Source organism: Ananas comosus, linkage group 3 (assembly GCF_001540865.1).
Source record: "Ananas comosus cultivar F153 linkage group 3, ASM154086v1, whole genome shotgun sequence".
NCBI classification, from domain to species: domain Eukaryota; kingdom Viridiplantae; phylum Streptophyta; class Magnoliopsida; order Poales; family Bromeliaceae; genus Ananas; species Ananas comosus.
The window spans coordinates 1448308-1464745 of NC_033623.1; the positions used below are offsets into that span (position 1 = coordinate 1448308).

The 16438-nt window shown below is 35.7% G+C and overlaps 1 protein-coding gene and 1 long non-coding RNA gene across 2 annotated transcripts; both read right to left on the reverse strand.

The window, feature by feature from the left end:
- On the reverse strand, window positions 4446-7502 carry LOC109707922. Its single transcript, XR_002215586.1, has 2 exons — window positions 6912-7502; window positions 4446-4728 (listed from the first exon to the last, which is right to left on the reverse strand). It is a non-coding gene; the product is annotated as an uncharacterized LOC109707922 (long non-coding RNA).
- Window positions 13132-15626, reverse strand: LOC109708113 (cytochrome P450 76A1). The gene is made up of 2 exons (XM_020229715.1): window positions 14605-15626; window positions 13132-14009 (listed from the first exon to the last, which is right to left on the reverse strand). Exons 1-2 carry the CDS (start codon window positions 15535-15537, stop codon window positions 13377-13379), a joined length of 1566 nt encoding a protein of 521 aa, XP_020085304.1. The 5' UTR covers window positions 15538-15626; the 3' UTR covers window positions 13132-13376.

Below are 16438 nucleotides of genomic sequence, written 5' to 3' on the forward strand. Positions count from 1 at the left end.
ATAGAGCCTTTCAAGGCAAACTTTTTTTTTTTATTTTTTTATTTTGAAAGAGAGAACGGTAGTGTGCTACTCTTTTGTTTATTTTTTTAAAAAAATATTTACTTTTTTTGTGAGGAAAAAAAAAAAATCTTCTGATGCCCTATAGAGCCTCTCTAAGAATTTTTTTTTTTGAGAGAGGATGATAGTATATTTTTTACTTCGTTTATTTCTTTTAAAACTAAATATAATTAAAAATATAGGATATTTAAATTTTAAATATAAACTATTATGCCTTCCTTTATTTTTAGCTGTAGCCCACACGTTTGTGGGTGCCACAAAAAGTGTGGCTTCATGTGGAATTTATTTATTAACCACACATCTGTCATCTCTAATACAAGATTTTTTTTTTTTTTGAAAATACTTTAAAAACCTCTCTTGTGGTTTCGCACTTTCTCACTTAAGTACGCTGTGGTTTAAAGTGCATTAATTTAATGCCATGTGGTTTCATTTTTATCTTTTTTATAGCTTTTTTGTTATTATTTTATTAAATTATATACAAAAATTTCAAATACCCACATAGATTTGTCGAATATTCACTTTAGTACCCTTTAATTTTAACTTTGTCACTGATTTAAAAAAAAAAAATAGTGAAATTGATAATAAAAACATAAAAATGAAACCACAGGGCACTAAATTGATACATTTTAAACCACATGGCACTCAAGTGAGAAAGGGCGAAACCACATGGGGCCTTTTGAAGTTTTCCCTTTTTTTCTTTTTCCCTTTTGTCGCAATTGTAATATTGAATAGGTAACAGGTTAATCATAAGACATATTTGATTTACAGTATTTTTTAACATGTTTAAGAATAAAATATTAAAATTATAAAATTTTATATTTATTTTATCATAGAAATCTGATGCGACAAAAATTAAAAATTTTTATAAAATTTTATAATTTCTTAAACCATGAGATTTGAAAACACATCACCTCTTTTGGTAAATTTCTTTTGAAAAAACTTATGCTTATTCTAAAATTTTAAATTGAGGACAAAAGACAAATAAATTTATGAATTTTCTAAATTTAGAAATATGTAAATAGATTTCACATATAATATATTAATATATCACTACAACAGAATTAGGTTATAGGGACACATGTTTAGGACACTTTTGTGTAAGTGTCACATTTATACCAAATTTTTTTTAAAAAATCTACTAATGCCTAAATATAAAACCCAATCCAACCAAAAATAAAAGGTTAGTATACTCAACGCACCCCACCCAGCCCATTCGGCTTAATTACAAACAGAAAAGAAAAAAAAAAATCGATTACCATCTTCCCTTCTCCCCTCACTCAATCCACTGAAATTCTAGACGAAGAGCCCTTCTCTCTCGTCCTCCTCCGCCACCGCAGCAACAAGGTAGAGTTTCGGCGGTTGCTAAATGCTTAAATAAGCATTGGTAAATTAGCAGCACTCTTTTAGGTTATAGCGATACTCTTTAACTGTCACTATATCCCTAGCGACCCCACATATAGCAACACTTTTTAAAAGTGTCGGTAATTTAGTCAGCAGCATTTTTTTTGACATGTATCAACATTTAAAAGTGTCGCTATAGACCGTTTTTGTTGTTGTATATTAGTCTATATAAAAAGAGAGTATTGCAAACTTTTGGTGGCGATTTAAGTTCGGATGAAAAATTACTTTTTTTTTGTTATTTATTTATATAGTTGTGAATTGAAATTTTTTCGATTGCTATTTGTTTGACATAAAGTGAATGGCGTAAAAATTAAAGATATAAGAGATGAACGAATATTTTATATATTTTATTTTTTTATAATTGATTTTGGTCTGGGATGGGTTAAAGTTAATTACAATATTTTGAAAAGTTTAAGTTTCAACCGAAAATAAAGTTACAGTAAACCAATGCATATTTTATGATCGTAAATTATTTCATCTTTTTATTTTTGGTAAAACAAACATACACTTACTTCTAAAAGAAGCTACATTTACTATCTAATGCAATTGATTGGTACTCACAAGGCTTACAAAACGTTCGCACATTCGGACTTACATCTCATAATAAAAATTAAATTATGAGATGATATAAAAGATTAATCATCGTGATGTATGAATAAGTAGATATATTGAGCGCGAACAATAATTTATTTTTTATTAATAATAAAAAAATTAAAATATTTAAATTTTGCATATCAATAATTAAATTTTTTATACTTGCGTTGGTCGGTAACGGTGGATCTCTGAAGGCAAAGTTAATACATGTCTGTCCTCTTGCCACCCTTTATTTGTGGGTGCCACAAAAAGTGTGACTTTATATTTGTGGCATTTATTTATTTGACCACACATCTCTCATCTCTACAAGATTTTTTTTTCCCTTTTGTGGCAATTGTAATATTGAATAGATACCAAAGTTAATCATAGGACATATTTGATTTATAGTATTTTTTAACATGTTCAAGAATAAAATATTGAAATTATAAAATTTCATACTTGTTTGGAAAAACTTCAAATAGCCCCTTGTGGTTTCGTTCATTCTCACTTTAGTACCATGTGGTTTAAAGTGTATCAAGTTAGTATCATGTGGTTTCGTATTTTCTCACTTTAGTATCCTGTGCTTTAAAGTGTATCAAGTTAGTACCCTGTGGTTTCGCACTTTCTCACTTTAGTACCCTGTGGTGTAATATTTTATTAAGAGAAAAATAAAACCACGGGGTGCTAACTTGATATAAAAATAAAATCTCAGAGTACTAACTTGATACACTTTAAACCACAGGGTACTAAAGTGAGAAAGTGCGAAACCATAGGGTACTAACTTAATACACTTTCAATCACAGAGTACTAAAATAAAAAAGTGCGAAACCATGCACGGGGATTTTTGAAGTTTTTCCTACTTATTTTATCGCATAAATCTGATGTGACAAAATTTAAAAATTTTTATAAAATTTTATCATGTCTTAAACCGTGAGATTTGAAAACACATCATCACTTTTGGTAAATTTCTTTTAAAAAAACTTATGCTTATTCTAAAATTTTAAATTGAGGACAAAAGACAAACAAATTTATAAATTTTCTAAATTTAGAAATATGTAAATAGATTTCATATAATATATTAATATGTTAGTCTATATAAAAAGAGAGTATTGCAAACTTTTAGTGGTAATTTAAGTTCGGATGAAATATTACTTTTCTTTTGTTATTTATTTATATAGCTGTGAATTGAAGTTTTTACGGTTGCTATTTGTTTGCCAGAAAGTGAATGGCATAAAAATTAAAGAAATACGANATCATAATTAGTACTAGCCCATTCCAAAACAAAATCAATTATGAAAAAGAAATAAAATAAGTAAAATATTTAATTTATTCATCTCGTATTTCTTTTGTTATTTATTTATATAGCTGTGAATTGAAGTTTTTACGGTTGCTATTTGTTTGCCAGAAAGTGAATGGCATAAAAATTAAAGAAATACGAGATGAATAAATTAAATATTTTACTTATTTTATTTCTTTTTCATAATTGATTTTGTTTTGGAATGGGCTAGTACTAATTATGATATTTTGAGAAGTTTAAGCTTCAACATAAAATAAAGTTACAGTAAACTAAATAATAAAAGTGCGTATTTCACGATCGTAAATTATTTCATCTTTTTATTTTTGATGAAACAAATGTACACTTAATACTAAAAGAAGCTACGTTTACTATCTAGTGCAGTTGATTGTTTACAAAAAATTCGCACGTTCGAATTTACAACTCATAATAAAAGTTAAATTATGAGATGAAATAAAAAGTTAATCATCATGGTGTATGAATAAGTAGATATATTGAGCTCGAACAGTAATATATCTTTTATTAATGAAAAAAAAGTACTGTTACTTATACATCTACTTTACAGGTTTGTACCGTACACCCTGGTCTTTGAAAAGCTAGAATCTTAAATATATCATAATAGTTTTTTCTTAAAAAAATACTAAAAACTCAAATTAAAAGTTTTTATAAATTTTTAAGATCTACGAGGTGTAAAAGATATAATAATTTTTAATTTATTTACCCTCAAAAAACACTGTTACACACGTGTCAAAACTCAAGAAAAAATAAAAAACTCAAAAGGTACGGTTATTAAAACTTTAACCCGTATACGCGTCACCTCGGAAGTCGTGAACGACCCACATCTCTCTCTCTCTCTTTTCTTTTTTTTTCTTTTTTTTTTTTTATTCCTCTCTGCATTCAATCCTTACCATATCGCTCAGTAAATTACAAATTTTCTAATCTACAAATTAAAAATATAGGGGCAAGTTCAAGTATAGCCTTTTAAAATTTTAAAATATTATAAATACTCCTTCAAAAATTAAAATATTATTTATATCCTTCTAAATATATAAATCTATTATAAATATTCTGTCACGCCCCGGATTACACGTTTTCCGGGCACGCCGATAAATCCGCCATATACAAAAAAAATTTCCTTATATACGAAGCGATAGCTGTACCTATAAATCATACAATATTACAAACAGTAGTATAGAGCTGCTAGAAGAATCAGGAATAAAACAAACTGAGTGCTATAGACATACGCCAAATTCCAGATACAAAACTACTCGCACTGGCGAGTTAAACCACAGTATGTATATGAACTCCCACAAAAATCACTAGCTGCGGCAGGGACACCTCTAGCTCGGCTCGTCGGGTATGGCTCTAACTCGTGACGCCCTTGCCTCGATCCTGATCGGCCTCTGCAATAAAAAAAGATAACAACAGGGCGTGAGAACTACTGTAAAACAAGTAGGATAGTAGTAAATATATGAATAAAATCTACCACTATGAAACACTATACTATCATGCTCTACACTAACCAACTGTAGAAAATATCAAATCTGACCCAAACTAATCGGGACTGTAAGCATACCCGTCTCTGGGACTGTGAACACACCCGTCCCTGCCCAGTTGCGACTATTCAGCTACCTCCACACTATCTAGTCCGTGGAGAGCAAGTCCAACCGGCATGAGCGACACCAACGCGAAAGCGCAACGCCTGTCTCCGGAGTGGCACTCGTGGGAGCTACCCAACCGAGTATGCAGCGTATTTCTGTCGAGCTCAATCAGGCTCTACCTCAAGCCAAAATCCAAGTGACCGACTCTAACTGGTCTAACCACCAATAGGTCACGTGCCCTCGGCACAATCCGTCGCCAAAAAGACGATACGGGTCCACCGTCAACCTCGACGGCACCCAACAGTCCGGAATAGCCTGAACGCTACTATAAAAATGTATTCGGCATCCCAGCACGAGCGTAACTGAAAGCTAAACTAGCTGGAATACTCATTATGAGGATACTGCTACAGTATAAAATAATATAACGGCCCCTAGGGCTAAATCAGGTAGTGTAACTTGGGCTGGCAAATGAGCGAGCCGGCTCGCGTTCGACTCGCGTTCGACTCGATATTTGGCTCGCTCGAGCTCGACTCGAAATTAAATGAGCCGAGCTTGAAAAAAAAAAAGGCTCGAAATTCATTTCAAGCCGAGCTTGAGTATTACTCAGCTCGTTCGAATTAGGCTCGAAAAGCTCGAAAAGCTCGAATATATATATATATATATATAGTAGAGCTACTATGCTATCAAAAGTATAGAGGATCTGATACTTTCGATTTTTTTATTCTTAGATCAACCTCTTTAATCATTTTTTATCTTTGGATTAATACTATTATTATCTTGTAGGGACCCCTCAATCCTAGAAATATTATTTAATCCTAGGGGAGACCGCAATCATCCCAACCATACAATTCTTAATCAAAGGGTCAAAAATTCGAAAATATCAAATCCTCTATATTTTCGATAGCATAGTAGTTCTACACTATATACTATGATTATATATATATTATATTATATATAATTATATATATATTATATATTAAAAAAATATATAAATATATATATATTTTAATTTATTATAGGTTGAGTGAATAATCTGAGTTTAGTTAAAATTGGCCAATATTATTGACATATAAAAACAAACCCAATAGACAAATAAAAGAGCTGAAAATTTCATCTTAATTTATAATTTCTTCTTTCTTTTCTTTCACAGAGCTCTAAATTTTGTATGTTTCTATTTTTCTCTTTTTTATCTATCGGCTAAGTGGCCAGTCGCGAAGGCACCCAATTACCAGTAACAGCATATAGCCGGGGCCTACCAACTTGCTATTATTTTATGTTGAGAAAAGTATACATAATATTTTAAAGTAAAATCTTTTATTCTAAAGAATTTTAATTTTTATTGTATATTGATTGGATATTTAATCAATATTTAATACTATATAATTTATTCTATTTTTGATTGCATAAATAAAAATGAATATATGGGAGATTGAATGCCGAAAAAAAAAACATGTGAGTGGAAAAAATTAGATATTCAAACTCATAAATTTTTTTTTTTCATATTATAAATACTATATTTATATAATTATTTTTGTGCTTTAATATTATAGATATGTTCTATACAATTAAACATTGCATTTCGTATGGATGTGAGAATTTCAAGCGGTCGTTAGGCTCGAGCTCGCTCGACTCGAATTAGCGCTCGCTCTGAGTCGCGCGTCGAATTAATTTCAATCCAAGCTTGAGCTTAAATTTAGGCTCGAAATTAATTTCAAGCCGAATTTGAGCCGAGGTAAGCTCGCTCGAGCTCGGCTCGTTTCCACCCCTATGTAACTTATGACAGGTCCAACTTCTCGATTTTCTCCTAATTTAATTTTCAAGTCCAACATGTATAAATTACTTAATTTATTATCACATACTCCAAATTCAGATTTGCAATTCACATAATAATCCATGAATTCAAGCTAAAGTAACTACACAAAAATCTGAAATTTACACATGTTGACTACTAAGCACTTAGGAGTATAAGCCGATGATTAACCCACCTCGAGAGCTAATCTCTGGCAGCAAAGAACCCTCTCAGCTGCGGAACAACCTGCTGGATCGATCGAAGTCCAACAAATCCAGAAATCGAGCTAACTCCAAGCTCTACAATCCAAATCCATCAATTCTGTCCACGAGTAGCAACAGCAGAGTAAAACGAAGGTTCGACCAAGCTAACCTTCACCAAATTCTGCAATTTTGGACTTCATGGATTCCTCTCGAAGTCCTGAATCCAACGAACTAAGTCTCGCTGCAATCCGACGCTCCTACGTCGCGTACGAGTCAAAACGCCAACGTCGACGCAGAAAATTTGCGAAACAACATCCTTGAGCTCGGAAGTGATATAGACTTGCCATGGTTGGAGAAATTGATGAACATCTCACTTAAACAGCGATTCTAGCACCGGCGCGACATCAAGAACGGCGAAAACGCACCCTCGCCCAGCCTCCTCGCGATGCAATGGCAATAAACGCGCGCTCGAACGGCTCTGCAACGCGACGTCGGCGACGGAACGACTCCACCCGAGCTCCTCCACCACGCTCGGTCACGCACAAGGAGAGGGGAGAGAGAGAGTGCTGAAGTTCTCTCCTCTCTGCTCTCTCTATCCTATATAGGAAGGAGAAGGAGTGGGTGAAAATAACGAGGAAAGGAAAGACCAAAAAGCCCCTCACCTAACCTGGCGTATCGGTACATGGGCCCACGTACCGGTACTAGAAGCCAACCCGAGAGCAGTCTGCGAGCAGCCAGTGCAGTGTACCGGTACACCATACTTGTTGTACTGTACAGCAAGCAGAAAAATAGCTATTTGCAGATTTTTCTTGCTAAATGCTGCTCTCGCGTCGCACAGAGTCCGTTTTGCGTCTATTTCACGCCAATGCGACTCAGACTTGTCCCGACACTCTCCAGAACTGTCGACAAGCCTTCACTGCTGAACACTAGGGATCTCACATATTCATCTAAATGTTTAAAACCATTACAAATATTTTTCTGAATTTTATAGTTTTAGATAAATCTTAAATCTTTTTATATATATAAAGGCACAAATAGAAATACGTACAAATAGATCTAGATTGACGAAAATTTCATTCCCATCAGCCTCGAATGGTGCGATAAGCAAAAATCAAAAATAAGAAAAAAAATAATCCGCTTTGGATCCGTCCCTGTCCACTAAGAAATGGAGGGAGACATTAGGACTCTTTTTTCATCAGTGATCTGCGATCTGTCCCGCACCGTAAAAAATTATCAATAATATATTAGCTGTCATCTCGACTCAGTCCCAAATGAAGCAATATATAGGGACAAAAAAATAGTATCAAATTTAATTCATCCTTGCATTTCTAGTCACGAATAATATTTTACACTTCTAAAAAATATTTATAAAATTATCATTTGCGGAAAAGGTATTAAAAAAAATTAATCCAAAAAAATATAAAATATCGGTGGTGGAAAATCTGACCTAATAGGGCACCTCGAAGTTACAACCACAGTTTGAGATCTAGTGGACAAATCGAGCACTTTCTGTCTCCTCGTAAACTGTGAAAGTAAATAATAATAATATAATAATAATAATAGTAATAATAATAGTCTACTATTTACACTTTGTAAGTGCGCATATATTCTGTAACTCCGTGAGCAAAATTTTTTGTAAGAACTTTAATTCATTAGGAGCAGATTCAATTCAAGCTACAGTTTAAATTAATATCATGTACAGAAAAATTATACGGACATATTTATAGAGAGACTGTGCCATAACCATTGACATTATTTAGCACATAAAGCTCATCAACACACAGATTTATAGCGTAATATATGTAGAAGACTTAAATTTTAAGAAGATTATTGTAATTCTTATATAGGGATAAAACTTGCATATGACAGCAAATCGGGAACTCCTCAAGATGGTTTTATTGGAATGCGCGGAGTTCAAGTTTGAATGAGGAGAAATGCAAATGGATCTATATAGGTTGGTCGAGATCCCATTCTGATTCGCCCTGAATTAATTATGCAGTAAGTGATCGGGAACCAAAAATAAGAAAAAAGTACCGTTATAAATCCGACTCGATCAGTTAAGAAATGGAATGGGAGGCATGGAACATTTTCCTTTCTTTGATGCGTCTTCATCTGTTATTAAAAATCGTCAAAAATTCGCTGCATTTCCAATTGCCCGAAACGAAATGATAAGGACAAAAAATAATATAAAAATAAAATTGCTCTGACCAGCCAAAAAAATTGGGATTGAAGATCGGATGTCTGCTTCAGCCATGGATCCGCTCCGTTTGTATCCCTCATCACTAATGATATTTTACACTTTTAAAAATTTATTTACGAAATTACGCCTTTTGAACAAAAAGCTATCTCACAAAAACACACTCAATCACAAAAAAATGTCAAAAATATCAGGATGGGTCAGCGAATTGAACACCCAAGAGGCCACCTCAAACTCTACAAGTGAAACGCCAATACTCTCTACTTTCATCTCTCCTCGATAACGTGTGAAGCTAGAATAAATTTAGGGATAGATCTTTGACAATGCTAAACATATGGGAAGTCTCATAATTTATAGAGCTTCCCAGTGCAACAATTAAGAAGATTCTTAAAGAAGAGAAATGATGTTAATGAAAAATGTAAGTTATCCCACTAGGGAACTAAAAATTGATACGGTAATGTACTTGTAATGGGTTACTATTTTAAAAACAGGGCAATAAATGGCCAAATTAAAATTAAATTACAATAAATAAATATAATTACTATATAATATAAACTATATATATCTATATAATAATAATAAATAATAATATATAATCTTATATTTTATAGAATCTAGGCATGGAAATATAAATTACATAAGATAAAAATGCGTTTTTGCTTCAAGTTTTTTAATTATTGGTATGAAAAAAATTGTAACAGAAGGTAAAACGATATTATAAGCTCGGTTTAGAATTGAAGATGGATAGAACATAACTTAAAAGAAACAATTGAGTGAGTCCACTGGGATTAATAAGTAAATTTAAATCAAAGATAAGTATAAAAAGAAAATAATGAAAAGAGTTGACAAAAGAGCAAAAAACTCGTAGCAAAATGAAATTATTTAGCAATTACTAATAGATAAGCCAAGTTCAACCAGAACTATAATACTAAAACAATATAAATACATATAACTACCTCACTCACTATTAATATTATACTTAATTATATATAATATCGAAAGCTTTCAGAAGCTCAATTTCGGAAAGACTGATATACAAACACTGAAGACCGACAAACATATAACTCAGTACTGGCTGGGAAAATGAAATTTAAGACGTGAACCCTTCTATTAATCTATTGTACTCAAACCATCCGGTTCATTATATTCGACCACATAAAACACCACACAAAAACCTCATCCAAAACCCGCCCCCAACTCTGTGAACTCAGAGCGAGCAACCCGAACACTATAACGAGAAACCCCCCACCAGAAACGAAGGGGAGTCGAAACTGACGAGAAGCCGCGACTCGCTGCCTCCTCTGCAAGCGCACCTTAATCGGATTGGAATGCGAATAAGCAAAAATCAAAAATAAGAAAAAAAAATAATCCGCTTTGGATCCGTCCCTGTCCACTAAGAAATGGAGGGAGACATAAGACTCTTTTTTCATCACTGATCTGTCCCGCACCGTAAAAAGTTATCATTAGCTGTCATCTCGACTCAGTCCCAAATGAAACAATATATAGGGACAAAAAAATAGATAAAATTTAATTCATCCTTGCATTTCTAGTCACCAATAATATTTTACACTTCTAAAAAATATTTATAAAATTATCATTTTCGGAAAAGGTGTTAAAAAAAATTAATCCAAAAAAATATAAAATGTCGGTGGTGGAAAATCTGACCTAATAGGGCACCTCGAAGTTACAACCACAGTTTGAGATCTAGTGGACAAATCTCGCACTTTCTATCTCCTCGTAAACTGTGAAAGTAAATAATAATAATAATATAATAATAATAGTCTACTATTCACACTTTGTAAGTGCGCATATATTCTGTAACTCCGTGAGCAAAATTTTTTATAAAAACTTTAATTCATTGGGAGCAGATTCAATTCAAGCTACAGTTTAAATTAATATCATGTACAGAAAAATTATGTGGACATATTTGTAGAGAGACTGTGCCATAACCATTGACATTATTTAGTACATAAAGCTCATCAACACACAAATTTATAGCGTAATATATGTAGAAGACTTAAATTTTAAGAAGATGATTATAATTCTTATATAGGGATAAAAATCGCATATACACTACAACAAAAACGGTCTATAGCGACACTTTTAAATATCGATAAAGGTAAAAAAAAAGTGCTCCTAGCTAAATTACCGACGCTTTTAAAAAGTGTTGCTATATGTGGGGTCGCTAGGTATATAGTGACAATTAAAGAGTGTCCTATAACCTAAAAAAGTGCTGCTAATTTACCAACACTTATTTAAGCATTTAACAACTGCCGGAACTCTACCTTGTTAGTTGCGGTGGCGGAGGAGGACGAGAGGGAAGGGCTCTTTGTTTAAGATTTCAGTGAATTGAGTGAGGGAAGAAGGAGAGATGGTAATCAATTTTTCTTTTTTTTTATTTCTATTTATAATTGGGCCGAATGGACTGGGTGAGGTGGGTTGAGTAGAATAACCTTCTATTTTTTATTAGATTGAGCTTTATATTTAGGCATTAGTAGATTTCTTTTTAAATTTTTTATAGGGTGGTCGAGATCCCATTCTGATTCGCCCCAAATTAATTATGCGGTAAGTGATCGAGAACCAAAAGTAAGAAAAAAGTACCCCTATAAATCCGACTCGGTCCGTTAAGAAATGGAACGGGAGGCATGAAACATTTTCCTTTTTTTGATGCGTCTTCATCTGTTAAAAATCGTCAAAAATTCGCTGCCTTTCCGATTGCCCGAAACGAAGTGATAAGGACAAAAAATAATATAAAAATAAAATTACTCTGACCAGCCAAAAAAAAAATGGGATTGAAGGTCGGATGTCTGCTTCAGCCATGGATCCGCTCCGTTTGTATCCCTCGTCACTAATGATATTTTACACTTTTAAAAATTTATTTACGAAATTACGCCTTTTGAACAAAGGTATTAAAAAAAATTAATCCAAAAAATGTAAAATATCGGTGGTCCAGAGAGTGACCACACAGGGCACCTCCAAGTTACAGTGAACGAATCTCTCTCTTTCTCTCTCCTCGTAAACTGTGAAAGCTAGAATACTAATAATAAAATAATGATAATAGTGTCAACTATTCACACATGTTCTCCAACTCCCTGAACAAAATTTTTTATATAAACTTCAACTCATCGGGGCCGTAATCAATTGAAACTACAGTTTAAATCAATATTATGCATAGAAAAATTATATACGCATATTTGTAGAGAGACTGTGCCATGCCATTGACATTATTTGGGTAAACAAAGATCATCAACACTTAAGATTTACAAGGTAACATTTGTAGAAGACTAATTTAGGCAAGAGACTACGAGTATAGGAACAAAACTTCTACCAAAATCTAAATAATTTTTTAAAATTTATGGAGAAGATTATAATATTTAAATAAAGGCAAAACTTACACATGGCAGCGAATAAATAATTTTTTAAAATTTAAGGAGAAAATTATAATATTTAAATAGAGGCAAAACTTACACATGGCAGCGAATCGGCACTCCTCAAGAAGATTTTATTGGAATGTGCAAAGTTCAAGTTCGAATGAGGAGACTTTAGACTACAGTATGAGAAATACTAAGCGTACAACCAAAGAAGAAAAGATACCTTTTCGATTGAAGGTATTATAGAACTAAAATCCAAAATTTGTTGTATATCATCAGCACTCGATCGTAATAATACTGAAAAAATACTAGTTCAAAAAACAAGTAGAAAATACTATCAATCCGATTGCGCGCATTGATACAATTAATGAAGTGCAATGCTATATTTACACCCCTAAACTAGTCCTAAAATTTACATACATTTAATTCACCCAAAGATTCATATTCATCCTCTAATCTTATAAACCTTTCCTTTTTACTAAAATCCAATTTTTTTTAATAAATTCTTGGCTGTGAAGGGTGCAGCATTTCCCTACAAATGAAGTCGATCTTAATAATATTAGAAAAAAAAAAAAAATTGATGTAGGTGGTTCCAAAGGGGTGAGTTGTTTTAAAATTCATATCATCTACGTAATAGACAAAGAATTAATGAAACAAAGAGCCAGTGGCCACTTATTTCCACACGTTAAATCACATAAACAGCGATAGATGGGTAGCCATTTTGTACGTACGTAGCAGCAGTGAAAGGAGCCGAGAGATTTAAAAAAAAAGAAAAAAGAAAAAAAAGAAAACCCTAATAAGTTCACAAAGTTGATACATATATCTCCTCGCTCCTCTTGCTCTTCTTCTTCTTCTTCTTCTTGTTTATTATTGCCATCAATGTACGTAATTCACTTAGCCCATGATTTATGCGGCACGGCGAGCACTCGGAGCGGGACGGCCTTGCGCAGCGAGATGGTCACGCGCTCGCTCATGTCGAGCCGCGTCGGATCGGCTCCGCACGGCAGCTGCCAGTCGAAGGCGTAGAGCAGCGAGCCGATGACGAGAGGGAGCAGCCGCGACACCAGCGGTATCGCCGGGCATTTCCGCCGCCCCGACCCGAACGGCAGGAACTCGTAGTGGTGGCCCTTGTAGTCGGCGGCGGCGGGGTTCTCCGGCGCGAAGCGGGCCGGGTCGAACACCTCGGGCTCGGGCCACGTCGACGGGTCGCGGCCGAGCGCCCACACGTTGACGAAGACCTGCGTGTCGCAGGGGATGCCGTGGCCGAGGAGGGTGCAGGGCTTGAGGGACTTGTGCGGCACGAGGAAGGGGAGGGGAGGGTGCAGCCTCAGGGTTTCGTTGATCACGCCCTTGAGGTAGGGGAGGTTGATCACGTCCTTCTCCTCCAGGTACTCCTTGCTCGCCGCGATGTTCTCGCGCACCTCCGCTTGCGCCTTCTTCATCACCTCCGGGTGCTTGATCAGCTCCGCCATCGCCCACTCCATCGTCCCCGCCGTCGTGTCGATCCCCGCGATGAATATTTCCTACCAACAAAATTAATTTACCAAAACAAAAAAAAAAAAAAAAAGAAGAACGAAGAAGAGAACAAATTAATTCAGATTCAGCTACGTACACTCGATGACAGGGTATATATATTAAGTTGAAATCAATTTTTTTTTTTTTTTTTTTTTTTTTTCTGAAATCAGTATCAAGGTTTTGGGACCTTAATATGTATATATATGGAAAGTGGCAGCTACTCAACGGCATTAATTATTCTTTCCTTTTTTGGAGATTCAGAACGATGCAAACCCCAAGCACCAAACAAACTCATCCCCTTTCCCCTTTAATTAAATGTTGTACCTTTTCCCTTTAATTAAATGTTGTACCCTCCTATAGTCCTATGGTCCATCGAGTATGTACACAATGTAAGTACACACAGCCTTCGTAGTTGTGTACTTCACTACAAAGATAGATAGATAGATAGATATGTGCAATGCATTTCCAATGGAATAACAATATTGTCCGTAGCTAGTGTGAAGATATATATACAGATCTAGAGAAAGTAATTAGTAGTAATAATTAATTAAGGAGTAGAGTAGAGTAGTAGATAGTACGTACGTACTAGCTAAAACTACTTACCACCACCACCTTGACGATGGTGTCGAAGGGCAACTTCTTGGGCTCCTCGACGCCGTCCCCTTCGAAATCCAGCAACACGTCGAGCAAGTCCTTCTTCTTGTCGTCGCCGCTGCCCTCCTTGTCGCGTCTTTGGATCCTCTCGTTGAGGAACCCCGCGACGATCTCCAGCGCCCGCCGGATGTGGCCCTCCATCCCGCGCCTGATCCCCTGCGGGTCGAGCCGCCGCAGCGCCGGGACGAAGTCGGCGACGTTGGGCCGGCCGACGATCTCCATTATCCGGCCCGCGTGGTGGAAGAACTCGTTGCCTTCCTTGGAGTCCAGCAGGTCGCGCGACAGCACGAGGTTGCCGGTGTGGTTGAAGGCCGTCAGGAAGAGCAGGCGGCCGAGGTCGACGACGCCGCCGCGCCCGGAGCCGCCCGCGTCGTCCGCCCGCCGCAGCAGCCCCGCCACGCACCGCGACCGCACGCCCTGCAGCGCGTCGAGGCGCGCCGCGGCGAAGAAGCCCGTCGTGCAGAGCCGGCGCAGCATGCGCCACTCCGCGCCGGGCTGCGCCGTGATGATGGACCCCTCGTTGGCGCGCTCGTAGCGCATCGACTCGTACACCATGCGCCCCGCCAGCGCCGCGTCGTGCTCCTTGTACATCTCGCGCGCCGCCGCCGCCGACGACACCACCACCGTCGTCATCGCGCCTAAGTGCACCGTCACCACGGGGCCGTAGCGCCGGGCCAGCCGGGCCAGCGACTTGTGCGGGAGCGAGCCCAGCTGGTGGAGGTTGCCGATCAGCGGAAGCGGCGTCGGGCCCGGGGGGAGCGGCTGCGATGCCGCCGCCGCCTTCGGATTAAGGCGGCGCTGATACGCCACGAGTACTAGGGCCAGTAAGGTGAGGAGGAGAGGGAGCACAAGGCTCAGGATCACCATTTCCGACCTCTCCATTTATGTCACAACCTCTCCTCTCTCTCTCTCTCTCTCTCTCTCTCTCTCTCTCTCTCTCACCCTAGCCTCACAGTCTCTCTTGTTTATGTGGCCATATGAGGAATGGAGAGGATCTATATATTGAGCTCAGGGCCGGGCTCATGTGCAACATGTGTGGTAATTATGGTGGAAAAATCTAGCTTGGGGTGGGGTAGTTCAAAATACTAATTACGGGGAAATTGCTTTTATATATATATATTCCGAAAAATTTTAACTTTTTTATGTACTCATTTTAGAAAGTTAATACTAATAAAAGTATTCTTTTAAAATTTTTAAAATATTTCAAATATTTCCTTCGAGTTAAATTTTGATAATAAACTTTTAGAAACAGTAATTTTTTCTGTAAAATTATTATTTTATTCTTTTAAATATATTCTTTAATCGTTATTCCTATTTTTTTATTTGTATTCTTTAATCGTTATTCATATATTTTATTCATACTTAAGTTAGGAGCAAAAAAAAGCATTTTATTTTTTCGCCTTTTCATATATACAATTGTGCTGTCACCAACTTTACTTATTTGTTTTTAAGTTAGGACCAAAATATGTATTTTTATTATATTTTCATTATGGTAAAAATTTAATTTATGTGTATTCCAAGATAATCTAACAGGTACTAATAATAAAGTTATTTTGAAATGATGGATAAATATACGAGAGATATATTTGAAATAAATATAGGATAACTAAAATATTTTAGAGATTTTGAGGGTTATATGGGTGATTATTCCAAATACTTAAAATAATGGTGCAAGAATTGGAGAAATGGGAGAGACATGGCATGTTCTCGATCTTGATGTATTTGTTCATATATAGATTTCTATTTAATTAATAACCTCTATTTATTAACTTGCTTTGTACTA